This window comes from Thunnus albacares, chromosome 18 (assembly GCF_914725855.1).
Source record: "Thunnus albacares chromosome 18, fThuAlb1.1, whole genome shotgun sequence".
NCBI lineage: Eukaryota > Metazoa > Chordata > Actinopteri > Scombriformes > Scombridae > Thunnus > Thunnus albacares.
This window is the reverse complement of record NC_058123.1, coordinates 2,812,501-2,840,154: the sequence shown is the minus strand read 5'-3', so window position 1 is coordinate 2,840,154 and position 27,654 is coordinate 2,812,501. Positions and strand designations below refer to the sequence as shown.

General features: G+C 38.7%; 2 protein-coding genes across 3 annotated transcripts in view; one reads left to right on the top strand and one right to left on the bottom strand.

Annotated features, from left to right (window-relative positions):
- LOC122968041 (oocyte zinc finger protein XlCOF6-like) overlaps positions 1-27,654 on the bottom strand; it is an 813,118-nt gene that overhangs the window by 592,114 nt on the left and 193,350 nt on the right. The gene's annotated exons all lie outside the window — the stretch shown is intronic.
- fgfr1b (fibroblast growth factor receptor 1b) lies at positions 851-27,374 on the top strand. 2 transcript variants are annotated; one of them, XM_044332964.1, is made up of 18 exons: positions 852-1,636; positions 3,545-3,721; positions 9,204-9,374; positions 14,312-14,413; positions 14,543-14,715; positions 14,790-14,913; positions 16,205-16,395; positions 18,739-18,883; positions 18,989-19,179; positions 19,298-19,443; positions 20,139-20,260; positions 20,950-21,060; positions 21,160-21,350; positions 22,198-22,320; positions 22,436-22,506; positions 23,704-23,841; positions 25,240-25,345; positions 26,579-27,374. In XM_044332964.1, the coding sequence occupies exons 3-18, from the start codon at positions 9,260-9,262 to the stop codon at positions 26,651-26,653; spliced, it is 2,124 nt and encodes a 707-aa protein (XP_044188899.1). In that variant the 5' UTR covers positions 852-1,636; positions 3,545-3,721; positions 9,204-9,259; the 3' UTR covers positions 26,654-27,374. The 2 variants fall into 2 exon arrangements, with proteins under 2 accessions (XP_044188900.1, XP_044188899.1); XM_044332965.1 differs by lacking the exon at positions 3,545-3,721 and having other exon boundaries at positions 851-1,636.

The window sequence follows — 27,654 nt, the reverse complement described above, 5'->3', positions numbered from 1 at the left end:
ATTCTGTCGCTACCCACACTGTCAACCGTTAAATACAGGTGAGAAATGTCTAAAAATTAATCCAAAAAAGTCCCAAAACATCTGGTTTGTCAAACACACCAGTTTGTCCTCATTCTCAAAGACTTTTCTCTTTTAAAAGTGACACATACTGTTTGAAAACATGAACATTTATGTTGCGTGTCCAAGTAGTAAGAATTCAAAAATATCTGTTGGCGTTAATTAACATTTTTAAATTTTCCTTTTAGTACAGGAAAATTTAGGTTTTCTTCGTCATAACTAAGTTTGACTCACCATGACCATTTTACAGGGTTTCTGCAGCTTCACTATGTCAAATTTAAGACTTTCAAAGACATTTTAATACCACGTAGAACCCACCCAGCTTAATACCTTTTTCATGGTCAAAGTCTGAAAGATATCAATAAAAAACATTAGCGATGATAAGGCCTAGAATTGTTTAATTTATTTGAATGTATTTCACATTTTTGTCATCACTTCCTGGCAGTATATAACAATCATTCCCAATAATATAACCAGTGATCTGGATAAGCAGCAGAATAAACAACTGAAGAATGGATGGATAGATTAACCAATTAAAAAATAACTAATTAATTTAAGGTCAGAGGTCTGGAACAACAGAACTGGAGGTTTTCCAGCCAGGTTTTGCTCAAATTACATTTAAAAAAACCTCCCAAAACATTTTATAACTAACGTTACAGGCAAGCTAGAAAATATTTAAGACAATATTTAAGTCAGTTTTATTTGTGTAGCCTGATATCACATATTTGCCTCAGGGGGCTTTACAATCTGTACAGCCAAAGACCTTTGTGAATGAAATTTAAGACTTTTAAATACCCTCTAAGGAAATGCAATGCTTTTAAAGACTTTTCAAGGCTTGGAGATATTTTCTATTTTTTATTACCTTTCATATGTTTTTTTTTCTCCTCTTGGCATCACTGATCTTCCATAAACTGACCTGTACACAGTTAATTTACTAATCCCAAACCAACCTCACTGACCAAATGAGAACTAATCAATAGTTAAGCTCTTCAGACCATGCACAGCAGGAATTTAAAGGAGAGGAAATCCTTTCCCTTCCTGCTCCTGGAGGAAAAAAGAAAGGGGGGGTGGAGGGGTGGAGGTAGCCGCTCCCGGGGGAGGGAGGTCCATGCATGAGGCCGGACTGCGCCAGTCGGAAAATGGAGTCAATGAATCGGTGACACAGGGGTATTAATCGAGTGGGGGGTTAACTAGTGTGTAGGAGGAAACTCCCACTGTAGGCGTTTCTTCTGCGCGAGTGTACATGGAGACAATACCGTCAATGAACTGCGCTTTTCCCACGTTTTCTCACCAGAGGAGAAGCGCTCGTTTGGAGTAACACCGCCGACGGTTTTTTTTTGATGAGCCAAAGCGAAGCCGTTTGAACACGATAATAACTGAGCTACACGCTGTACAAGCTGTACAAGTTTAAAAAGTTCGCCTTGTGTGTTTTTTTTTTTAAATGAGGCCACAGAGAGAAAAGTTGTGTTCAGTGAGAGTCTTTTAAATCCAGGTGTTGTTCAGCACCGCAGCTACATCTGGATTTACGCAAAGCTTTGATTCTTCTACTCGGATATAACATCTGGAGCAGCAAACACAGGTACGTTTACTCTAAAATCAGCTTTTCTGTAAATAATAGTTGTGTTTCATGTAAACTGTATTAGTTTGGTGGATATTTCTTTTGCATGAGAGCCTATTGTCTTGTCTTTGTTGAAGCTGTTTACAAGGCTCAGTTCAGTCTTTCATCTTCCAGTTGTGGAAGAAGTATTCAGATACTTTTTTCAAAGTTAAAGTAATAATACTACACTGTAAAACTAGTACTCCATTACAAGTAGAAGTTCTGCATTGAAAGTTTGCTAACTAGAAGTACAAGTATTCACAAAAAACCTGCTTAAAGTAGCAAAAGTAAAAGAACACAATGCAGAAAAAAAGGCTCATTTTAGCTTTATATGATATTATTCTGTATTAGTAGCACTTGTAGTTGAATCTGTAACAAAGCAACACGTTTCATAGATGTTTTGTATGAAAAGTATCAGTTTGTAAAGTAACTACACTGTAAAAATACTCAGTTACAAGTAAAAGTGCATTCAAGATGTTATTTAAGTAAGTATTTATGGTAAAATGCACTTAAAGTATAAAAAGTAAAAGTACTCAATGCAGAAAATGGCCTCCATGAGTCCTATATGTTAAATGCATCAGTAGCACTTTTGCTGTTGTAGTTTGTGAAGATGGGGTTAATTTTCACTGTTTTATATACTGTTGGGTTGTTTAATCAATAACAATCAATCGTATTTTATCGGCTCATCGCATGTTTTCATGAAAAATATGAATTTGCAAAGTAACTAGTGATCATTTGTGGAAGAAAATTGCTTATTCAGATTATTTACTTGACTGAAAGTAATAGTACTACACTGTAAAAAATACTCCATTACAAGTAAAAGTACTGCATTGAAAGTTTAAGTAGAGGTATAATTAGCAAAATGATGTCATGAGGTTTATGTTTTGTATGAAAAAAACTAAAGTAGCTACTAGTAACCAGCGATGTTCAGATTATTTTAAGTATATTTTTCTGTAGTTTGACTTGTCTGTGCAGAATTTTGACTTTTTAGAGCTGCAACAATGAACAAACTACTTTGAAAATCGAATCATCTTTTTAGTATTTTTATAAGTGAAAGTGTCCAAAGCCAGCTGGCTTCAGCCTGTCAGCTGTGATGATTTAATGCTTTTCTTTGTGGTTTATGATGGTAAACTGAATCACTTCTGGGTTTTGGCCTGTTAGCCAAACAAAACAAGACATTTGAAGACGGGCTGTGGAGAACTATAACGAATGTTTTTCACTATTTTACAAAACCGATTAATCGACGTATCAAGAAATGAACCAGTAGAATCATCGCTAATGAAAATAATCATTAATTGCAGCTGTTTTTACTTCAGTAAACGATTTGAATGCTTCTTCCAACACTGTAATTACTCTACAGGTGAGTTATGTATTTGTCTTTTTTATTAGTTCAATATAACAGCCACATCTTGTAGTTAAATCCCGTCATTTCCCAGCAGCACCCTGGTTTATGACACTTTTACAGTGCACGGTAACTGTCACACTGATTTGGTGGTAATCTATTGGCTGGACTGAGCCGTTAAATCATCACCATCCGTGGTGTCACGCTGAACGGCTGAACTATGTGGACTCTGACTTTTCTACTCAGCTTTCACATATAGCGAGCTTATTCCCGCAGTATATTTACCCCAAAGATACTCCAAAATAACCAACCCTTCCCTTCTACATTTGACATGCTCAGCTGCTCTCAGGCCAGAACAGACTGGAAAAGTAGATCCTCCTCCTTCACCTCCCTGTTATTTTTTCCCCCCCTGGCTTCTTCTTGTCCCTGTAAATTAGCTCTCCATGAGGTGCACCGCCCTCTACCTCCAAATCAGCATGGTATCTCTTCCTGTTTGGCACTCCCTTCCCTGTACTGTACACTGTGTTGTTTTTTTTTTTTTTTTGCAGCTCAGATGGATGGGGCTGCTGCTGCTGGTGCTGCTGCTGCTGCTGCACAGGAGTTGGTGTGTTAGTATGACAACAATTCAGAGCTGCCAGCCTGCTGCAGAATCTGGTGTGTAGGTGAAGTTTAACAGAGCGGGAAGAGGAGGAGGAGGAGGAGGAGGAGGAGGAAAAGTGAGAGAGGTTAGTTATTAAAAGCTTGTGTACAGAGAAAAAAAAAAAAAGTCCACATAAGGGGGTCGGGGTATGTCGCTAATATCAAATATATCAGGATAGTTTTGATTAAATGGAAGACTGTTGGTGCTTCCAGATGATATTAAAGCTGAGAGAAAATGAATCACCAACTATTTTGATAATTGATTAATTGTTTTGTGTCATTTTTTAAAGAATTAACTCTGCTTGCAGCTTCTTAAATGTGAATACTTTCTGGTTTCTTTAGTCCTTTATGATAATAAACTAAATATCTTTGGTTTGTGGGCAAAACAAGACGTTTGAGGACGCAATCTTGGCCTTTTCCACCATTTTATAGGCCAAACTAATCTATTAATCAAATAAATAATTGACAGATTAATTGTTAGTTGCAGCCCCTAAAGATGGGAAACATGGTAAACATTATACCTGCTAAACATCAGCATGTTCACCATATTTTACCATATTTGACGTTAAGCTTTTTAATCTGTTGTGCAGCCTCACAGAGCCGCTAGCGTGGCTGTAGACCAAAACACTGCACAGACAGGATTTTACTACTGATATCTTGTGTTGCAGAGATGGTGAGGTAAACTGTAGAAATACAGCTTCCACGTTACAAAGTGATCCACCAGGAATGTGCGCTCATCACCTCTGCGTCGGCTCCCCCCGGCTGCATCGACGGAGGGCTGTTTTTCTTTTCACATATAGCTGATAGTCAGTCAGTCTCAGTCTTGTTCTGTCATGCCCACCTTTTGGAAGTCAAAACATATTCCCACTAAGGCTGCAACTAATGATTATTCTCATCATCGATTGATCTGTCGATTATTTTCTCAATGAATCGATCGGTTGTTTGGTCTTTAAAATGTCAGGAAATAGTGAAAAATGTGGATCAGTGTTTCCTAAAACCCAAGATGACGTCCACAACTCAAAGATATTCAGTTTACTGTCATAGAGACTGAAGAATCTAGTAAAAAAAAAGAAGAAAAGTCAAGTAAAAGTGCATTCAAGATGTTACTTAAGTAAGTATTTATGGTAAAATATACTTAAAGTATAAAAAGTAAAAAGTTTGGTGTATATTTCTTTTGCATGAGAGCCTATTGTCTTGTCTTTGTTGAAGCTGTTTACAAGGCTCAGTTCAGTGTTTCATCTTCCAGTTGTGGAAGAAGTATTCAGATACTTTTTTCAAAGTTAAAGTAATAATACTACACTGTAAAACTAGTACTCCATTACAAGTGGAAGTTCTGCATTGAAAGTTTGCCAACTAGAAGTACAAGTATTCACAAAAAAACCTGCTTAAAGTAGCAAAAGTAAAAGAACACAATGCAGAAAAAAGGCTCATTTTAGCTTCATATGATATTATTCTGTATTAGTAGCACTTGTAGTTGAATCTGTAACAAAGCAACACGTTTCATAGATGTTTTGTATGAAAAGTATCAGTTTGTAAAGTAACTACACTGTAAAAATACTCAGTTACAAGTAGAAGTGCATTCAAAATGTTATTGAAGTAAGTATTTATGGTAAAATGTACTTAAAGTATAAAAAGTAAAAGTATTCAATGCAGAAAATGGCCTCCATGAGTCCTATATGTTAAATGCATCAGTAGCACTTTTGCTGTTGTAGTTTGTGAAGATGGGGTTAATTTTCACTGTTTTATATACTGTTGAGTTGTTTAATCAATAACAATCAATCATATTTTATGAGCTCATCGCATGTTTTCATGAAAAATATTGAATTTGCAAAGTAACTAGTGACCAATTGTGGAAGAAAATTGCATATTCAGATTATTTACTTGACTGAAAGTAACAGTACTACACTGTAAAAATACTCCATTACAAGTAAAAGTACTGCATTGAAAGTTTAAGTAGAGGTATAATTAGCAAAATGATGTCATGAGGTTTATGTTTTGTATGAAAAAAACTAAAGTAGCTACTAGTAACCAGCGATGTTCAGATTATTTTAAGTATATTTTTCTGTAGTTTTACTTGTCTGTGCAGAATTTTGACTTTTTAGAGCTGCAACAATGAACAAACTACTTTGAAAATCGAATCATCTTTTTTTTAAGTGAAAGTGTCCAAAGCCAGCTGGCTTCAGCCTGTCAGCTGTGATGATTTAATGCTTTTCTTTGTGGTTTATGATGGTAAACTGAATCACTTCTGGGTTTTGGCCTGTTAGCCAAACAAAACAAGACATTTGAAGACGGGCTGTGGAGAACTATAACGAATGTTTTTCACTATTTTTTTGCAAACCGATTAATCGACTTATTAAGAAATCCACACCTTTACTTGAAGAACTTTTATGTAAAGAGTTTCACGGCTCTTGTCAATCAGATGTATTTGTCTTTTTAATATTATTATGTCATAAAATGTATGTTTTGTATGAAAAAAACTAAAGTAGGTACTAGCAACCAGTGATGTTCAGATTATTTACTCAAAGCAACAGTACTACACTGTAAAAAATACTCCATTACAAGTAAAAGTACTGCATTAACAAAATCACTAAACTAATAACTAATCGATTAATCGACTAATCGTTGCAGCTCTAATTCTGACTCTCCTGACCTACAAATTGATTTCATATTTATCAACAGTGGAGAGGAATGGAAAAAACTTTGAATATGAAACATTATTCACTCATGTTTCTCATTAGTTTCTGAAATACACACAAAGCTTTCTGTCATACTGACGGTTACGTAAGAAGATTCTTCATGTTTTAGATTTGACTAACAGCTGGATGTGCAGCGGCGGCCGGTCAGGACTCTTCAACAACTTCAATCTTGATAATATTTGTGAACATCAGAGCTTTATCTTCCCTCCATACTGACAAATCTGCGTATAAGCTGAAAGTCATCCTGTAATATATATATATATATATATATATATATATATATATATATATATATATATATATATATATATATATATATATATATATATATATATATATATATATATATATATATATATATATATATATGTATATATATATATATATATATATATATATATATATATATATGTATATATATATATATATATATGAGGAGCTGGAGCTCTGAACAACTACAGCTTTCATTTCGGTGCAGGATGTCGCATCTGAATCTGTTCTCTGTCTGAATGTTTGCTGGGTATGTTTGTGTGTGTGTGTGTGTGTGTATGTGTGTGGGAGGGAGAGGAGGCCGATATATATATTACAGAGTGTCTTTGAAAGAGCTGCACGCGTTCAGAGAAAAGTTTTTTTTTGTTTGTGTGTGTCGTGTGCAGCAGCCTGAGACGCACATAAAAAAACTCTTTAATTCTCACAAAACGCTATTAACCGAAGAGGCGGCTGGTGTCCAAGTATGCGCTCCATATGTGGGTGTGTAATGTAGAATTATGTCTTCATAAACCTGGCACGCTTCCTCCGCTACGCCCCATCATACTCGGTGGACGCCACCCTCTCCACCACACACACACACACACACACACACACGCTGAAGGACAGACTCGGTGTGTGTGTGTGTGTGTGTGTGTCCTCTGTAACGTCCTGCTATCAGAGCAGCGATGGCAGCCAACCGGTGTTCATCTTGTTTATGAGGCTCAGAGGATGACAAGTGTCCTGTATTTACTGTCCTTTACCGCTGCTGCAACTTACTTTATGTCTTCGTCTGGGTGAAGTCGACTCCAGAGCCGCGACTGATCAGTTTTCATTCCATCGGTTCATCTTTTGCTCTTTAAAATGTCGGAAAATAGTGAAAAAATTGCTTTCCCAGAGTGTGAGGTGATGCCTTCTGATGTCTTGTTTTGTTCAAAACTGAAATATATTCAGTTTACTGTCACATATGACAAAGAAAAGCATTGAATTGTTACGTTTTAGAAGCTGAAAACAGCAAATTTTGGGGCGTTTTTGCTTAAAAACAGCTAAAAAACAATTCATAGATTCTCAGAATAGTTGCTAGAGCTGCAACAGTCAATCGATTAGTTGATGTACAAACCAACTATTTTCATAATTGAATCATTGTTTTGAGTTTTTCTTTGTTTTTACACTAAAATTCTCTGATTCCAGCTTCTTAAATATGAATATTTTCTGGTTTCTTTAGTCGTCTTTGACAGTAAAACTGATTATCTTTGACATTTACAGGACGTCATCGTGAAGCTTTAGGAAACACTGACACACTATAAACCAAACAACTAATCGATTAATCAAAAAAATAAATGTAAAACGTCTCTTTGGCCACAACTTTCTCGCAGTAAATTGTGCAAACAGTGTCAGTTTCCTCACCTGTATCATCAGATCTGAACACAAACAGCCTCGGGGGCCCGACAGCTGCCTAAATGATGACTGACAGGCGGCGATCATCAGGCTGAAACCGCAGATTTACAACAAGTTTGTGAGGAGTTTGTTGAATCTGACTTGGAACAGAACTGTCTTGGAACACTGCTACAAAGAGCTTCTCTGATGTTAGTATTTGCTGCTTTTCTCTGATTTATACAACTGTAAACTGAATATTTTCAGCTTTTTTGGGCTGTTTTGCACATTCAGAGATGTCATTTTGAGCTTTGGGAGCAATGTTCTTACATTTAAAGACAGACAGAGAAAGAGAAAAATATTGAGGATCACCCGTAGTCGTGTTTACTCGAGGAGGAGGAGGATCACTTCACACCTCCGCGATGATTCACGCAGAGCAAATGGTTCGAGGTCTCTTGCCTGTGTGTGTGTTTGTCGAGTGCCACTCAGTCTGAGCGCCAAAGGTTTAACATCAACATCTCTTCACCTCTCAGAGAAACAGCTGCACAAGTGTTAGCAGCCGGGGAGAAAACAGCAGGGAGTCTGGAGCCATGTTAGCGTGGTGTGAGCTGCTATTTGTGGTTAGCGGTCGGATGGAAAACACACACACACAAGTTGTTCCTGTATGTTGACCAGTATGTTGACCAGTAAGGTTCGTCATTTCCCCCATCATGTCTTACAGTACGGCTACATTAAACCGGCTACATTCTTAAAATGCTGTTTTCAAGCAGAAGCAGGAAATTCAGTTTTTTTTTCTTTGCAAATATTTCCGTCCACATTAAAAAACGACCATAATGGGTAATTCTCCTCCTACTGAGCATGTGCAGAGGACTGTTTCTGTTTCCGCTGCGGCTTCCTGACATTTAGTTTATTGCGAATAGTTTTTTTTTGGTGAAACAAAATTACCTCATGATAAAAAAAAAAAACCCAAAAAGGTAGCAAATTTTTAATGGGGATGAATCATCTTGAGCGAGTTTCAGGTCTGTGCAGGTTTATTTCCATCCTCCAGTGGAATGAATGGAAACCATTGGCTGCCTGGAAGGCAGGTAATCAATGTTAAAGCTCATGGTATGTTTGGAAAATGTTGAGTAATGTGAAGTAAACAGAATTTGCAGTAAATGACCTGAACCGATGAACTGAGCAGTGAGGATAATGAGCGTCTGGTCTAATCTTATTGTGTCTCTCTCTCTCTGTGTGTGTGTGTGTGCTGTAGTTTGTTCCCAGGTCTGGAAGTCTCAGTAAGTTGATGTATTAGACATCGAGGACAACATGTCTTCCCCCCGCCGCTTCCTGCTGCTGCTGCTGCTGCTGTTCTGGATCCTGCTGGTTCAGTTTCCTCAGGCTCAGTCCAGACCGGCCACTGAGGACACAGACACTGACACAGGTAAGATACTTCCCACATGTGTCTTTCTGTTTGCAAGGAAAAATATCTCATTTAGATTTCTCTTCAAAAACATTGTGAGTGTTTTCTGTAAAGTGAACAACAGGCCTGTATTTATGTATTTATAAGATATGATCACAAACTTACTAATGTTTCTACCATAGACTGTATAAAAACATGGACATAGTTACCGTGACGTCACTCGTTGGTTTCTGAAGAGCGGTTTTGAAGCTCAAAGCGAGCCGCTACGGCCGTCGCCATCTTGGCAGTGCGTGACGCTGCCTAACTCCCAGCCAATCAAAAACGGGCAAAGAGGCGGGCCGAATGGCTGAAACAAGCCACCTAGCGGCTGGCGGACCTGTCACTCAAAGCTGCCATGTCCTTCATTATGCATAACTTTACGGCTTAATAAAATTTAAACGGGTGAGTTATAAAAAATAATTCACCCAAAGAGGAAATTAGCTACAGAGACCAAAACCGTTGTTTGTACCAGACTGTAAACATGTTTATTTCTGCTGTAAAGTTGGACATGTTAACATGGGGGTCTATGGGGATTGACTCGCTTTTGGAGCCTCAAGTGGTCGTTCAAGGAACTGCAGTTGTTGGCGCTTCCTGTTGGATCGGCTTCATTTTACAGCCCCAGAGGTTGCCACTTGGTTTCTACATTAAACCAGCAGAACTTTTACATATAAATGAACGTCTGTTACATTCAAACCAAACAAGTGCACACAATGCTGATTAAACCTATAACCACCAGATAAATCTCTGTATTTCACAGTATACAGAGTTTTTAGTCTGGTGTTTGTGTGACATTCCTGCGCTGGCCGGATGAATCATACTGAGCATGCTCTCCGGTTAGCTCTCTGCTAACATGAAGGGGGATAAAAATGGATCAGACCGAATGGATCAAATTCTGATAGTGAAACGAGTCATTCTGTAGGGGTCATGTGACCCTCAAAGCATTTTATCAACCGTTTTACAGCCATAACAGTAGCGACAGAGTCTGCTACGGTGATGTAAACACGTGTCGACGGTGTTTTTGTAATTAGTCTCACTGTCAGAAGGGGGAGACAAACGTCCTGAACTCCAGCTTTAAAGCTGCACTAATCAACGATTTTTCTGTTAAAAAAGGACATTTTCTGCTTTTTGTGATTTTGTCATTTATATCCTGTTATGACGTCAGATGTTAAACATGGTCAAAGTTACAAAACTTAAAGTGAACGTACGTTAAAAAAATGCTGCCTGTAAGACAAAACCCAGGTTTCAGCTGCCCAAAATTCTTCGATTGCAATGTTTTTATACTTTGACAATGAGATGGTGTCGGCTTGGCGTGTCAATGGTGTTTTTGTAATTACTGTCAGTGCCAGAAGGGGGAGACAAACGTCCCACACTGCAGCTTTAATAGAATCTGATAAAATAAAAGTGTTGCTTGTTGTTTCAAACTAGTCAGTCAGACGAGAGCTGAAACTATCCATCGATTAGAGCTGCAGCGATTAAGAAGAACATTTCCAAATTCTCTGATTCCAGCTTCTTAAATGTGAATATTTTCTGGTTTCTTTAGTCTCTATAAACAGTAAACTGAACATCTTTGTGTTGTGGACAAAACAAGACATTTGAAGACGTCGTCTGGGGGAATGGTTATTGGCTTTGTCACCATTTTCTGACATTTTATGGACCAAACAACTTATTGAGAGAATAATCAACAGATTCATTGATAATGAAAATAATCATTAGTTGCAGCCCTGTAGTCAATCAACAGAAGGTAATCAAGAATTAATCATTTGTTAAAAAAGTGTCCAAAATTCTGTAGTTCAAGCTTCTCTAATGTGAAATTTAGCTTCTTTTCTCTGTTTTATATCTTTGTAAACTGAATATATTTGAGTTTTTGACTGTTGATCGGATGAAACAAGACATTTGAAGACTTTGGAAAAGACTGACGTGCATTTTTCATTATTTTCTGATATTTTATAGATGAAAAGTTTAATCGATTAGTTGAGATATGATCCAGTATGATCCTCGGACAGTGTTTCCCTGTTGAGCTGCAGGTGGAAGTATAGTAACAAAAAGAGGAACTTTAACACTAAAAAGACTGTAACGTTGAAAGATATCTACTTGATTTGACTCATTTGGACAAAGCTGAAGCTTCATATTAGCTTCAGATAAACTTTTTAAATACATTTTGTCCTCCATCACTTCCATTGTAAGGTCATTATGAAGGGATCTTCTAATGGTCAGTGTGAACAGGAGGAATGATTGTGAACCTGTCCTTTAAAAACCAAAAGAGTCTTGTTGTGTGTTTTTTTTTCCTTTTGTACATTAGTTGCATTTGTTTTTTACATCACATCTCTTGCGATTTGAAACGATTTCACTCTCTCTGATGGCGACTTTTGATATGAAGCCGTTCGGCCCTTATTGTTCAGTACATCCTCCTGCCTCTGCACACTGATGTGAAACTCCGAGTTACTGGTGCTGCTGGTGTCTTTTTATAAACTGGCGTGGTTGTTGTTTGGGGCTTTTCCTCCTCTCTTTTGTTTGAGGGCTCTTTCATGTCAGATCCCGGCTGCGGTCGTGGCGTTTTAGACGTTCGTATTATATAAAAGGTTATAAAACTTTCCAATGAGAGAATTTCTTTAATAGGAAAGTGACCTTTTTTTTGCAAGGTTTGGCTGTTTTTGGGGCCTTGAAGCATCTGAAACTGGTTAGAGTGATTTTTCATGGTGTAACCGAGGCTTGGCTCTCAGGGTGCTGGTTATGGTCTGTATATCCTGTCCAGACACAGTAACGCAGTAACAGATGCACACAGTCTCGCCGTTATGGCCATTCAGACACAAGAAAGCTTTCAGAAAACACTCCTTACTCATCGTTTGTGTTTATATGCATGTATATTTACCTTTTTGTGTGTGTGTGTGTGTGTGTGTTTGTCGTTTTTTTTTTTTTTTTTGTTCCCGACCATCTGGGTTGCAGCTGAGTCTGTATGTGATACGGTTGTTTTTGAGCCCATAAATTCTTGTTTTCCTCTCTGAGTTGAAGAACACATCAAATTTAGCCTCGCTGCTGCAGCCTCTTTTCATAAACAAAGCCTGCTTTCAATTTCCCACCTCGCTCGCTCAGTCGCTCAGTCGGTCGTATTCTCTCAAATGAAGGTTTAGGAAATCAAACCACTTCCCTCCCTGCACACTACAGACTGCAGGATAAACCCACTTTTAAACAGAAACCCGTCGTCTAACCGGACACGTTTAGCTTTTTTTTATAAACTTTGGTTCGTTTAGTGAAGCTGGACTTTTATCATGAGAGTTTCCAGTTTGTCTCAGTCGGGTTGTTTTTGCTTCTCTTCTTCATCTTTAGTCCCAGAAACACTCTGTAGATCATTAAGGGAATAAAAGGTCAGAGGATTAATTGTGAAGAAACAAACGATGGCTCACTAGCTAACAGGATCAATATGTCAGCTGCAGAAACACAGAATACACGTGTTGTTTATAAGAGTTTAAACATCTCATCTCCCCCCAAAGAGTCATAACCACCTTCATAAAAAAAAGGGGGGAAAACAGTTAAACGTGTCACATAAAGTTAATAATATAATCCAGCATGACGTGTTGTCACCTTGTTTTACTAATAAGGTGAAATAAACATGTGGCTGTTTACTGTCATGATGTCACCAGACAGTTTAATTAGAGCTGCTTCGATTGGTCGATTGGCAGAATATTAACAGCTAATCGATCAATAGTTCATAAACCAAACAATTAATCAGTTAAAAGAGTAAAAATCAGCATAATTTGCTGCTGTAGTTCTCTGTAACGTTGCCAATTGATAATTTCACAGATTAGTCAATGAATTGATTAGTCAATCAACAGAAAATTAATCTGCAACCATTTAAGTCATATTTTTTGGTTCCATCTTCTCCAATATGAAGATTTTCTGTTTTTCTCTGCTTTATATTTGTGTAATCTGAACATTTTTTGGGGTTTTTGACTGTTGATCAGACAAAACAAAACATTTAAAAACGTCCCCAAGAACTCTGGGTAAATGTGACGGACATTTTTTTTAGTATTTTCTGACATTTTATCTCATTTACTGGATAAAATAACTGGCAGATTAATCATTAGTCACAGCTTTGATATGAAGGTTAATCTTTGACTCGTTATTTAGTCATTAATGATGAAATGAGTTGTACCTAGACTCTCATAAGGGTTCTTTGTTCAACCCCCCCGTCCTGTCCTCACACTAATAATTTGCCTGCAGTCCCTGAGCGAGGGGCAGACCGCGGGGATGTGCGTTAATGGCCGGGGCCGATAGGGAGGAGGTCTGTGAAGTTTCGGAAGTGGTTGGGTGCAGCGCTGTGCTGTGGCGACAGCTCCTGTCTACACGGCTGTTCAGTAGGGAGGCTTAAAGAGCCCCTCCAGACACGTATGAAGACATAAAAATACTCTTGCTTGGAACAATAACGTGGGTCTGATATTGGTTTTTCCACCAAAAAAAAAAAAAAAAGTATAATTACAACGTTAAAATCCTTTTAAAATGGCGTCTACTCCCTTTTCCCTCATTAAAAATCCAATAATCTATAAATATGCAAATGTATTGCGTGTCAGAAGTTTAACTGTTGGACACCAGATGTTTCCTCCTTCACTGTGAAGTTCAGTCTCAGTGTTTTTGCTCTGGAGGCTTCAAGTTTCCACGTCACACGATTGGCTCCAAGCTAGTTGTGATGTCACAAATCCTGCTCGTAGACGCCTTAAACTCCTGCACATACATCATTCTGCACAGAGAAGAACATCCAACTGAAGGAACAAGAAGAAGAAGAAGATGTTTTTGAGTGTTGGAGGTCTTTAAAGTCTCGTTCACAGCCAGCCGGGGTCAGAGGTCATTGTCTGTTGGGAGGGAACATCTGTAACTCACACACACACATCAGCACAGTGTTTCTGAACATCTCATTTCTCTCGCAGCCGACGCGCTTAAATCCTCTGAAGACGAAGAGGATGATGAGTCATCCTCAGAGGAAAATAAACTCTCCAACGAACTGTCAACAAGCAACGAAAAGCTCCAACGTAAGCCTCAAACTTTTGTTCTCTCTCTCTCTCTCTGTGTGTTTTCTTCTTCTTCTCTTCTTTCACTTTGTGGTTTCGTTTGTGTTGAGAGAAGACAAATGATTGTAATCACCATGTTTACCTCGTTAGCGTTGGCGCCTCAGTGGGTAGCGCCAGAGAAGATGGAGAAGGAGCTCCACGCCGTTCCTGCCAGCAAGACTGTAAAGTTTCGGTGCCAAGCGACAGGAAACCCCGTTCCCTCCCTGCGCTGGTACAAGAACGGCAAAGAGTTCAGGAAAGACCAGAGAATCGGAGGATTCAAGGTGCGTTTTTCGACATTTCTGTCAGAAACATTAGAGGAAGACGAGCTGTGTTACTGACTTCTTGAATCTTTCAGATCAGAGATCACATGTGGACTCTCATCATGGAGTCGGTGGTTCCGTCTGATAAAGGAAACTACACCTGTGTGGTGGAGAACGAATACGGGAGCCTGAAACACACCTACCTGCTGGACGTCGTAGGTAAGAAAACATATCTCTGCGTTTTTAGACTAAAGTCCACGTTGAGCTGTTTAATTTTACAGTGAAGTTGCAGCCAAACAACCAAACACTGAGCTGAAACTCAATATAAGTCCATGTATATCCCAAAAAACATGTTGAATACATTTCCTTCCTCATAAAGCATTTGCAAAACTAATTTTTAAAGCTGCAGTAACTGATTTTTGTCCACATGGGGGCAGCAGAAACAAGACATATCATCATCTTTTAAGTTGATATGTTGAACATGTTAGCAAACAGTTGCTTATTTCCACATCCAGCAGTTACGAAGCAACATTATCATTCATGTGGAGTCGTGTTTCTGTCCACCTGGTGAATGTGAGTCCAATATTCACTCTCTTTTAGCTTCTGTTTTTTCTCTCTACCAACTCCTGAGGGAAATATCTGGCTCTTTAGCTGCTAAATGCTCCACTATGTTCACCAGCTAGTCTACAGCTAACTGTGTCTGTTAGCAGGTAGTATACAGCGGCTTTTTTACATCTTTATCTCTGAAAACGACGCTATGAGAGCGCTGAGAGTGAACCAGAACAGTAAAGTTGCAGCTGGACAGATAAACAATGAGCTGAAACTCACTATAAAGCTCCGTAAAGCCGAGAGGAGCTGCAGAGTCACTACGAGTCAAACACATTACACACTGACAGATCGGACATTATAGATAAAAATATTGATAATAACAACTATAAATCAGTGGGTAAAAGCATTCTCCTCACAGGAACATCTCAAACATTTTAGCTACCTCAGAACTAACGTTAGCAACAATTACTTCATGCTAGATGGTCCAGAATGCATCGTAATATTATCTAATGTTTAATATTATAATAATTTTGCTACATCACAACTTATATCTGCATATTGCTTTTCTTAATCATGGCTCTAACAGTTACATTGAAGCGTAAAATGAGTGATTATAGAGAAAATTCTTCTTAACTTTACAGCCACGACTGTGATCAGTTCAGCTCACGTCTTTGTTACCCGTTAAAAAAACCAAGCGGAGATTTTAAAAGAGAGCTTGTTCTGCTGTAACACCGTCAGACTCATGACGGACAGTTAAAAAAAAGAATCAAGCAGCAGAACCAGAGATGCTGTATTTTTTATGTCGCCTACATTACCCACAATGCAACTCAACCACTCTCTCCGGAGAAACAAAAGGATTTTTAAGTGAGGAAAACACTGAGAGACACAAAGTTTTCCAGCTTAACGTGAACTTTTACTTTTTTTTTTTTACAGATCTGATTAAAACCTTTGTGTGTTTCAGAGCGTTCTCCTCACAGACCCATCCTGCAGGCGGGTCTGCCGGCCAATCAAACGGCAGCCGTCGGCAGTAACGTGGAGTTTGTGTGTCGGGTGTTCAGCGACCCGCAGCCTCACATCCAGTGGCTCAAACACATCACGGTCAACGGCAGCAGAGAAGGACCGGACGGACTCCCGTACGTCCTCGTCCTCAAGGTACCCGAGTCTTCATCTGTTCAGAGGTTCAAACATGTTAGATCACATGACTGGTAGAGATTTATACATTATACTAAATTAAACCCGTGCCGTAAAGTTTAGGTTTTATCTAAGAACTGTATTGTGCAGCTGACTGTCCTCTGTGCATATGACAATAAAGATTAATTTAGGGCTGCAACTAATGATTATTTCCAGTATTTTCTTTAGTAATTGATTAGTTTTTTGGTCTTTAAAATGTCAGAAAATGGTTGAAAATGTGGATCAGTGTTTCTCGTTTTGTCCACAATACAAAGATCTTCAGTTTACTGTCACAGAGACTAAAGAAACCAGAAAATATTCACATTGAAGAAGCTGGAATCAGAGAATTTGGACGTTTGTAAACTAATTCTGAATTGTAGAGGATATGAATATGAATCAATATGTCCGCCACTAGTAAACTGATGTAGTTTATGACCCGCTGCAGGCTTCACTCTCACACTGACAACAATAATGAAACATCATCACAGACTTTAATTAGAAATGTTTCGATAGAGCTGCAACGATTAGTCCATTAAATTAGTGAATTAATCTCCAACTATTCTTATAATCAAGTATAATTTTGAGTCATTTCTTGAAGAAGAAAAGTCTGAATTCTTTGTTTCCAGCTTCTTAAATGTGAATATTTTCTGGTTTCTTTAGTCTCTGTGACAGTAAACTGAACATATTTGTGTTTTGGACGAAACAAAGCATTTGAAGACGTCATCTTTTCACATTTTTCACCATTTTCAAACATTTTAAAGACCAAAAGATTAATAACCGGCAGATGAATGAACAATGACAATAATTGTTAGTTTAAGCCGTCGACCAAAACCAGAAGAATTACGAGTATTTGACTCAAAGCAGCTCTGTGGTTCCAACTAAAAGCTTTTTCCTGCTACGTTATGATAAACCGACTTGTGAAACCCTGTTTGGAACGAACAACATGTCAGAACGCCGCTACGATTTATGGACATTTATACTATGTGAAGTGTATTTCCTCACAAGCGGGCGGGTTGAGCCAGTCTCTGTTTTTGCATGTGACACTGGTTTCGTTTGTCTCTGACTGAGCAGAGCGAAACCACATCAGTGATGAGTTGTGGACTGGTGATGAAAGACGCTGAGGCTGGTGCGGTTTGTTGTGTCTGGCGCCGATCCAAGCGGGCCTCACATGTATTATTATGTTCCTCCTCCGATCACAAGAAAGGCTGAATACAATAAAAAAAACAAAAAACAAAAAAACAACATCTGCTGATTGAGCAATAAAAGAGAAAGTTTCAAATCATCTGTTATTTACTCGTTTTCTTAACCAGAAATGTCAGTGTGAATTGTTGTGGTCGCTGGCAGCGGAGCAGAGAATAAACTGAAGCTAAACCTGTGTTCAATCCTATTTTAAAACCTCCTCCTTCAGGTTTTGACCTCTCGGTTTTCCTTCTTAATGTGGAATCATTTTGCATCACCTCGTTTTTGTTTATAACGTGTCGAAAAATAGAGAAAAAGTATCTTGAAGCTCAAGGCGACACAAGAAAAGCTTCAAATCATCACGTTTAACCCGTAAAAACCCACCGACCCTTTAAATGTTCTGGAAAATTCCTTCTACAGCTTTTATCCTTGATTTTTAACTCATGAGATGAGTGACGTCTACTGAACATCCTGCTGCAGTCATGTGACAATAGTGTGAATCTGTGTACCTATGACATCACTTCCAAAATGGCGGTGTGCCTGGTCAGCAGATGTGACAGAACTAACTAACTTTAAAAAGTTTTCTGTTACTAAAGGTTGGTTCGCTTTAATAAGACGTCCTGTATCACATTTAACCTGTTCTGACCACATTTATTCAACAAGTTGATATAAAACAAGTTAGGGAGATATGGTTATATATGTTACATTACAGATCTTTGACACTGAAGGTAGAATTTCAAAATAAAATGTAGAATTTCAAAATAAAATACAGAAATGTGTTCCTTGTGGTCCATTTGGTCTGTTTTATGTTCCCCATAATTTTCCTTTGAGGAGAAATGGATTCTTATGGGTTAAGAAGCTGCAACCTGTTCTTATTTATGCTTTAATAACTAAAAGGATGATTTTATTGTTATAATAGTTGCAGATTGTGGCTGAACGTCTGCTAACATGTCGTTGATTTTAGTCATAGGATTTGTTGACAATAAGGAAACAACTTCACTTCTCTTATCATATGCTGGTTATGTTTTTATTTCTTTTATCAAGACTCAGTTATATAAATATACAGTATTTATTTGTTTTCTAGTTTTTGTCCTTTGGGAAGGACACGTTCCGCTAACGTTTTTCTTTCACGTCTCTGTTTGTCAGACTGCAGGTTTGAACACGACGGATAAAGAAATGGAGGTTTTGACTCTGAGGAACGTGACGGTTGATGATTCGGGGGAGTACACCTGTCTGGCGGGAAACTCTATCGGCGTGTCGTATCACTCCGCCTGGCTCACCGTGGTCAACGGTACGCTCGCGTCCTCTCGAACTACGCTTCCTATCATCGTGATCTCACACCTGTTGATGTTTATGCTTTCCTCTCTCTCTCTCTCTCTCTCTCTCTCTCTCTCAGACATGCCTCCCGCCCCGCTGCCCTCGCAGACGTACCTGGAGATCTTCATCTACTGCCTGGGATCTTTCATCATCGTCATCCTCACCGCCACCGCGGTCGTCTGCAGACTCTGCTGCGCCCCGAAGAAGAGCGACTTCCACAGCCAGTTAGCGGTCCAGAAACTAGCTAAAAGCATCCCTCTGAGGAGACAGGTGACACGTCTGTTTCTGTCCTCCCTCCTCCTCCTCCTCCTCTTCCTCTGTGTGTCTCTCTGGTGTCACAGAAACATTCACGTCTCCTCCTCCTCCTCCTCCTCCTCGCTGTCTGCAGGTGTCAGTCGAGTCGTCGTCATCGCTGCAGTCGGGGATGTGTTTGATGCGTCAGTCTCGTCTCTCCAGCGCGGCCACAACCATCCTGGCAGGAGTGTCGGAGTACGAACTCCCCTACGATCCTCTCTGGGAGCTGCCCAGAGACAGGTACGCTGAGTTAACAGAGTTTCCCTCCAATTCTGTAAATTATTTCATTAAAGTTCATGTTTGTCTTCTTCTTCCTTTAGTTGGATGTTTGTTCTTCTTCTCTGTGCAGAATGATGTATGTGCAGAGTTTGTTTTCACCTTCATCTGCTGAAGGCGGAAAGTTTCTCTGTTTTCACCTTAAATCTCAGTTTAACACGTGAACCTACGAGCAGGATTTATGACATCACGACTAGTCTGGAGCCAATCGTGGTCCAGTATTCAACTTACAGACGTGTGATGTGGAAACACTGAGAATGAACTTAACAGTGAAGGAGGAAACATCTTGTATCCAGCTGTTAAACTTTAGAAATAAAATATATTTACATATTCAAATATTCTGGATTTTTTTAATGAGAAGGAGTAGATGCCATTTTAAGGATTTTAAAGTGGTAATTATACTTTTTTTTTGTGGAAAAACCATATCAAACACACAATATTGTTCCGAGCAGACTATTTTTATACGTCTTATTCATGTCTGGAGGGAATCTTCCTTCCGTGCCTCTTATTCTGAAAACCTCTAATCTGTACCATGCTTGCATAACTATGCAGTTGGAATCCTGTACTGGTAATCTCATAGTTAACCAAATACTAAATTACTGGTTTCCTGTGTGTGTGTGTGTGTGTGTGTGTGTGTGTGTGTGTGTGTTTTTCCTCAGGCTGACTCTGGGGAAGCCTCTGGGAGAAGGCTGCTTCGGTCAGGTGATGCTCGCCGAAGCCGTCGGCATCGACAAGAACAAACCGACACGACTCTCCAAGGTGGCTGTGAAGATGCTGAAAGGTGAGATTCACCTCATTATCAATTAAATAATCGCTTGCTCTATAAAATGGCAAAAAAATGGTTTCAGAAGTGTCTCGTTTTGTCCGACCAACAGTCCAAAACTCAAATATATTCAGTTTACTTTGGTATAAAACAGCTTGAACCAGTGAATGTTGACATTTTTGCAGTTAATTGATTATCAAAAGAGTTTCAGATTAAAACTGGAGGAAAAATACAGATTGTAAAACATCAGAAACATTTATTAAATTAGTTTATTGTCATTATGTTTTGTTAAACATTTGTATTCCAACTCAACATCTTGAGACTGAGTTCAGTTTTCTTTAAAGCTGCAACTAACAATTATTTTTATTATTGATTAAGGTGTTGATTATTTTCTCAATGAATTAATTGATGTAAAATGTCAGAATATATCCAAAACTTACAATCCCTTATGATTAACCAATTATCAAAATATTTGCTGATTACTCTTCTCCTGATCGACTTATTGAGTGATTGATTTTATATTATTATTACTATTTAATCGTTTATCTTTGCTGTGAATAGTTTATGTTTGAACAGACTTTACTTCCATCTGCAATTATTTAATCAATTCATAGTTTCAGCTCCAAACTTACTGCAAAAAAAACCAACTTTAATTCGTAACTGAGAGTAAAATAGTCATAATGTTGGTAACTTCCTGTTGTGTGCAGCGGACGCCACAGAGAAGGACCTGTCTGACCTGATCTCTGAAATGGAAATGATGAAGATGATCGGTAAACACAAGAACATCATCAACCTGTTGGGAGCCTGCACGCAGGACGGTGAGTGTGAGGAGGAAGAGGAATGATTTAACAGTAGTGATATATATGTGTGTGGTGAAGATGTTTGACATACATCACTTCCTGTGTGTTGTCTGGCAGGTCCTCTGTATGTGGTGGTGGAATACGCCTCTCAGGGGAATCTGAGGGAGTACCTCCGCTCTCGTCGACCGGTCGGGTTGGAGTACTGGAGCGGCCCGAGGCAGGCCGCTCTGGGTAGTTTGGAGATCAGAGAGCTGGTGTCTGCTGCGTACCAGGTGGCCAGAGGAATGGCGTACCTGGCGTCGAAGAAGGTCAGTTTTTACGTCCAGTTGGTGAACATAGTGGGCTAAAGAGGAGCTGGTGGAGACCAAAAACAGAGCTAAAAGAGAGTGAATATCGGACTCACATTCACCAGGTGGACAGAAACACGACTCCACATGAATGATAATGTTGCTTCGTAACTGCTGGATGTGGAAATAAGCAATTGTTTGCTAACAAGTTCAACATATCAACTTAAAAGATGATGATGTGTCAGAGTTGTGTTCACTACTTGTTTCAAAACGTTAGTTAATGCAGGTTTAAATGAATAATTAATAGTCGAGCACTCAAGAAACTAAGTTATGCAGGTAACCAACATGTTTACATGCACTGTAGTAACTGTGTGACTGTAAATCTGTTTATATGAGCAGCTCTGTACTCTGTAGATGATTAATCAGTTAGTTTAGATTATTATTAATTATCATCTGTCGTTTTTCATCGTCTTCTACTGTCGTCTTCTTAATGTCAGACTTGTTATTGCTTTCTGTCTTTGATTTGTCTGTCAAAACACTTTGTAAACTCTGTTTTTAAAGGTGCTATATAAATAGAGATATTATTATTATTATTATTGTTATTATTATAACCAGCAGATTAATTGATAAAATAATTGTTAGTTGCAGCCTGAGTGATCGTTTGAGCTTTGACTGTCGTTCTTTTAATGACGTCGTCTCGTTGTTTCTTCTTCTTCTGCAACAGTTTAACGGCACTGACCGGAGGATTAGTTTATCTGCTGATATTCACACAACAGCAGCAGATGGAAACATAAATGCGCATTTTTGTTTTGCAGATTTCCTGTAAATCTGTTCTGAACTGTGTGTGTTTTCTCTCTCCGGTGTTCAGTGTATTCACAGAGATCTGGCAGCCAGGAACGTGCTGGTCACAGAAGATAACGTGATGAAGATAGCTGACTTCGGTCTGGCCCGAGACATCCACCACATCGATTACTACAAGAAGACCACTAATGTAAGACAGATGGTCCGCTAAGCGGGGATAGAAAATCAATAAAAAAAAAAAAAAAGATGAACTGATTGATGTGTTCTGCAGAGAGTCGGCGGCTGACGTTTTAATCTTCCTACAGGGTCGGTTGCCAGTGAAGTGGATGGCGCCCGAAGCTTTATTCGACCGCATCTACACACACCAAAGTGACGTGTGAGTTTCAAAACCTGCGATTGCTGTTTGGTCATTTTTCTGTGTGTGTATTCTTGTGCAAACAGCTGTCAGATTTTGGGATGCAAATGACAATTATTTTCATTATCGGCTCATCTGCTGATTATTTTTCATACTTAATCAATTCATTGTGGTGGAAAGAAGTACTCGGATCATTTACTGAAGTAAAAGCAGCAAAACTACAATGTAAAATTACTCAATTACAAGTAAAATTCCTGCATTTAAGATCCTAATTTTGCAAGAAATCTTTCATAGAAATGTATGTTTTGAGCAACGTATCACAAAACTTGTCCAATCATGTTTTTATCCCCTGCAGGAATATCGCAAAATAGATGCAGAAACTGTTGCACATGCAATATATATTAATGCAACAGACTTTTTCTCTTGTCTTAATCAGACTCTACAGAACTCAGCTGCTAAATGTAATTTTCCACCACTGAAAATGTCAGAAAAAAGTTAAAAATGCTGTTAAAATGTTCATGTGTAACGTCTCCAGACAAAACCACACACAAACATTTTATAACTGACGGCAGGAAAAACAAAATATTTAAGACTTTTTTAACACCATCTAAGAAAAGTGGCAAGTAGCGGTGCGTGGACCAGATCTGGCCCTGCAGCAGGAATATTTGGCCCCCGGATGAAAGTTTTGACTTTCATAGTTTACATAATTTTTCACAAATCTACCTTATAAGGTGACCTCGTTAATCTAATCCCGCCCTCACGTCTGAGGCATTAATATCATGGGTGTGTCCTGACATTTTGAAATAAACCTTCCAGACATGAAAGTTTAATGTGTGAATTAAACAAATTCAGCAGGTTTGTTCTTCACAAACACAAGTGTCAGATACAGAAGCCTTAACAGAGTTATAAATCTGTTTCATTCTCATATGAATTATATGGCTTTAAGCTATCTTTTATAGTTTTATAGTTTCAAACATGTCGGCAGTGTGTTAAAGCCGGACTCAGTCTGTAAAAATCACAGAAACTTCCAGCTAAAATGAGGTTTTTGACCAACATCAACAAGTTTTACAGGACAAATCATAAATCCTGAACAGTCTGACTGACTGGACCTGCAGATACATATTCCATGTCTGAGAGTCTCTTTGTCGTGTCTCCCTGCTGCTGCTGCTGCTGCTGCTGCTGCTGCTGCTGCTGCTGCTGCTGCTGCTGCTGCTGCAGGTGGTCGTTCGGAGTCTTGCTCTGGGAAATCTTCACCCTCGGCGGGTCTCCGTACCCCGGAGTCCCGGTGGAGGAGCTCTTCAAGCTGCTGAAGGAGGGACACCGCATGGAGAAACCCTCGGCGTGCACTCAGGAGCTGTGAGTACACGTCATTACAGTCGTTACAGTGACTCACCGTCTTCTTTGTGTTTAGACTCTAAATAACAGACTTCATTTAGAAAAAGCCTTGAATATACTGAACTGTAAAAGACAGAATGACCAGTTCAGTAAAGTGTTTTATATATTAAATCTATTAAAACATGTTATGATTTGATATTTCTTGTATTACCTTCGCAAATGTATTTATATTTATCTGGTTTACTTTGTCAAATTTATATGTTTCCAAACACTAGATTCATGTTTATCAGTTGTTGGCAAATTATAGTTTTCTAGTTTGATTTTTTGAGGGATTTTTGAGACAGTAAAACAGTTTAATAAGTATTTAATATTAAATTGAAATCTGCTGTATGTTTGCACACAACAAAATGTGACTTTGATGCCTTTTCAGGACTTAAAACATCAAATATACAAAAGTAACGTACGTTTTAAACGTCCATTTAAATTTAAAAGTGCATCTTCTCTCCATCCTCCGTCCTCACTGACGAGGAGTTTTTATTACCCAAAAAACATCTCAAAAGTGTATAAATCTTTAAAACATCATATTGGTTTTACTGGGAAAATTTGAGTTTGAGGTGGGAGCTGTGTGTCAGTGAAGTTAAGAAGGAATTTGTTTCTATTTTTTGAACTTTCTTTCTGTTAAATGTCAGCATAGCTGCATCACACAGTGCAGCAGCAGCAGCTGTCATGAATCTGGATTAATGTTGATTTTTTATCGGTTTATATCGATCATAAAACGATTTCCGCAGCTCAGCAACCTGAAAATGACCGACAGTTAATGTGGTTTTTTATGAGCTGCAGTTACATCACAGTATAACATTTCTGTTCCGTTGTCTGACAACAGAAACAGAAACATTTGTAAATGAGAACAATTAAATCTGTGAATTTGAGCTGCGTTACAGTAAAAAACACAAAAACAGCTTTTTAAACCTTCAGACAGCTCAGTGTGGACAAGTTCACATGTTTTTAGTTTGTTTTAGATGATATTAAAGGTATAAAACGAAGAAGCCTGAAGAAGAGCTAAAGAAAAACGTCCACAAAGTCAAAGAAGTCATTTATATAAATTAATCTGTTGATTTCTTTTTAAACTTTTGGTTAATCGATCAGTTGTTTGGTCCATAAAATGTCAGAAAATGATGAAAAATGTCAATCACTGCTTCCCAAAGCTGAAGACGCAACCTGAAATGTCTTCGAGGATTAAAGAAACCAGAAAATATTCACATTTAAGAAGCTGGAATCAGAGAATTCAGGAGTTTTCTCTTTAAGAAATGATACAAATTGACTAATCGTTGCGGTTCTATACACAGGAACGTCCACCATCACCAGCCTGCTTATCCTTTAAATAACGTCTCCATCTGTAACATCGCTGTGTTTCTTCAGGTACCTGATGATGAGAGACTGCTGGCACGCCGTCCCGTCTCGCAGACCAACTTTCCAACAGCTGGTAGAAGATTTAGACCGCACGCTGTCTCTCATGGCGAACCAGGTAATGTGGCGTTTAGTAAGAGCGTTCGCCAAGCTAGCAGCATCTGTCTGTCTGTCTGTCTGTCTGTCCAACACTTCGGTCCAGATTCAAATATCCATGTTGTTCTAGACGTTCATGTTTCCCAGAGGATGAATCCTGCTGACTTTGTCTCTAGTGCCACCGCGAGGTCAAAGGTCACATATGCTTAGTTGAAGTTTTTCTACTCGACGGATTCGCACAAAATGGTTCCAACTCGATGAATCGTAATAACTTTAGTGATCCAACACTTTGGTTCATGACCTCAGCAGTTTGAGGCTTTAACTAATCTTAATCTCTCAATTATTTTCTTAATTAATCAATCACTTGTTTGGCCGATAAAATGTTGAAAAATGCCGAATCACCAAAACCAAAGATGCAACTTCAGATGTTTTTTCCCGTCTAACAACCCAAATACATCCAGTTTACTGTCTTAGAGGACAAAAGAAACTAGTAAATATTCACACTTAAGAAGCTGGAACCCAAAAAATAGTTGATTATCAAAATAGTTGTAGATTAATTTAATAGCAACTAATCAATGAATCGACTTATCGTAGTCTCTTTGATAATAATAATAACTTTATTTATATAGCACCTTTTAAAAAACAGAGTTTACAAAGACATGAGACAGAAGACAATAACACATCTGATCTTAAAAAGATGGCGGCTGAAGACAAAGAAAGACAATAAAGAGATGATTTTAAAAGAAAGATGATCTAAAGACGACATCACATAACAGCAAGTCTGTAAAAATGGGTTTTTAAGAAGTGACTGATTCTGCAGCCTGATCTCCTCAGGCAGGTCGTTCCAGAGTGGAAGGGCCCTGATGGAAAAAGCCAGAAGGGCCCCACCTGAGGATCTACAGCTGGCTCGTTATTTGTTGTAGTTTTATTTGTGATTTTATTATTTTCTACTGACTAACGAGAGGTTGTTACTTGTCTGAAACTTTATGTTGCTGCCTGTCTCAGCCAGGACGTTCTGGCAAAAAGAGTTTTAATCTCAGTGAGGTTTTCCTGGTAAAATAAAGGTTGAATAAATAAAATAAAAAAAAAACAGCATCTGGAATAACAGAGTGTATTTTAGCTCACAGATCTAAAACAGATGAAAGTTCCTCTGAGAGATTTGCTTTTGTAACAAAGGTTTGGATCGTTTTCCGGAGGCTCACCGGAGTGAAATATATCTAAACATGAATAACGACTCTTACCTCCGTCTCCTCAGGAGTACCTGGACCTGGCCGTACCCCTGGTCCAGTATTCGCCTGTCGGCTCGTCAGTCTCCACATACTCAACATAAGCGTCGGGGGACGTATCTCTTCCTGGATCACCTTCATCTCCGTTTCCTCTGCTGCTGCGCGGGGCGGCGGCGGTGGCTGCGGCTGCGGCAACAGCAGCAGCAGCAGCAGCGGCGGCGGTCCCAGACGAGGAAGCTCAGAAAAGCTACTTCTTCGGTGTCGTCTATCACAGCAGCCTGATGTGAGGAACAGCTGGACTGAGACTCCCCCCAACCCTCCCCCTCCCCCCCCCACCCCACCCCCCCCGGCTCAGCCTCAGGAAGCAGCTCACACACCATCTCATTCATAAAGGGTGTAAAGACTGAGTTCACCCTCGCGATGCAAGACTGTGAGAGCTGGGTTGTTTCCTGCGCTGCCCATTGCATTAGTGCTTTGGTATGTTAATAATAAATATTCTCAGTGTGAATACTGTAAATAATAGTTTGTGTTATATATGGAAGACCAAACTGGAAAGAGATAAATAAAATAAGGAATGGATTTTAAAAAAAAAAAAAGATCGAGTGGATAAAATGCATGACGGAAATATTTGTGAGTTTCATTTGTTTATTTCTCAACTTATATATTTGTGTATTTTTCACATCAGGTTTGGTCGTCCACAGTTATGTAATGTTGCCAAAGATTATGTCAGTGTTGCACTTATCGTCCAGCTGATTACAGAAAACGCTTCTAGTTGAATGTGTATAATAACTGATTAACAGTATTAAAAATTCCTTTTTCAATTTTTATCTGGATTTATTTTGTGATTTTAAACATGCAAACACTTTTTTTTTTTTTTTGGCCACTTGTTGGCAGCAGAAACAAGCTGTAAACACACGTTAAGAAGGAAACCAGACTGCTGTCCTTTAAGCTGCTGAGCAACAACGTCCAACTGTATCAACATAAAAACTGATTTATTGACATTTAAACGATCAAAGTGGTCAAAATGGTGGAAAATTTAGTGAGGAGCAAGTGAGCAGTCCCATTGAAAGAAGATTTGTAATGATCTAATGAGTTATTAGTCATA

Bases quoted from the DNA above. Each gene is read 5' to 3' on its own strand.
- fgfr1b (XM_044332965.1), top strand. From the start codon at position 9,260: ATGTCTTCCCCCCGCCGCTTCCTGCTGCTGCTGCTGCTGCTGTTCTGG. The intron at 16,396-18,738 runs GTACCCGAGTCT...TCTGTTTGTCAG, and splicing joins CGTACGTCCTCGTCCTCAAG to ACTGCAGGTTTGAACACGAC. The intron at 18,884-18,988 runs GTACGCTCGCGT...TCTCTCTCTCAG, and splicing joins CTGGCTCACCGTGGTCAACG to ACATGCCTCCCGCCCCGCTG.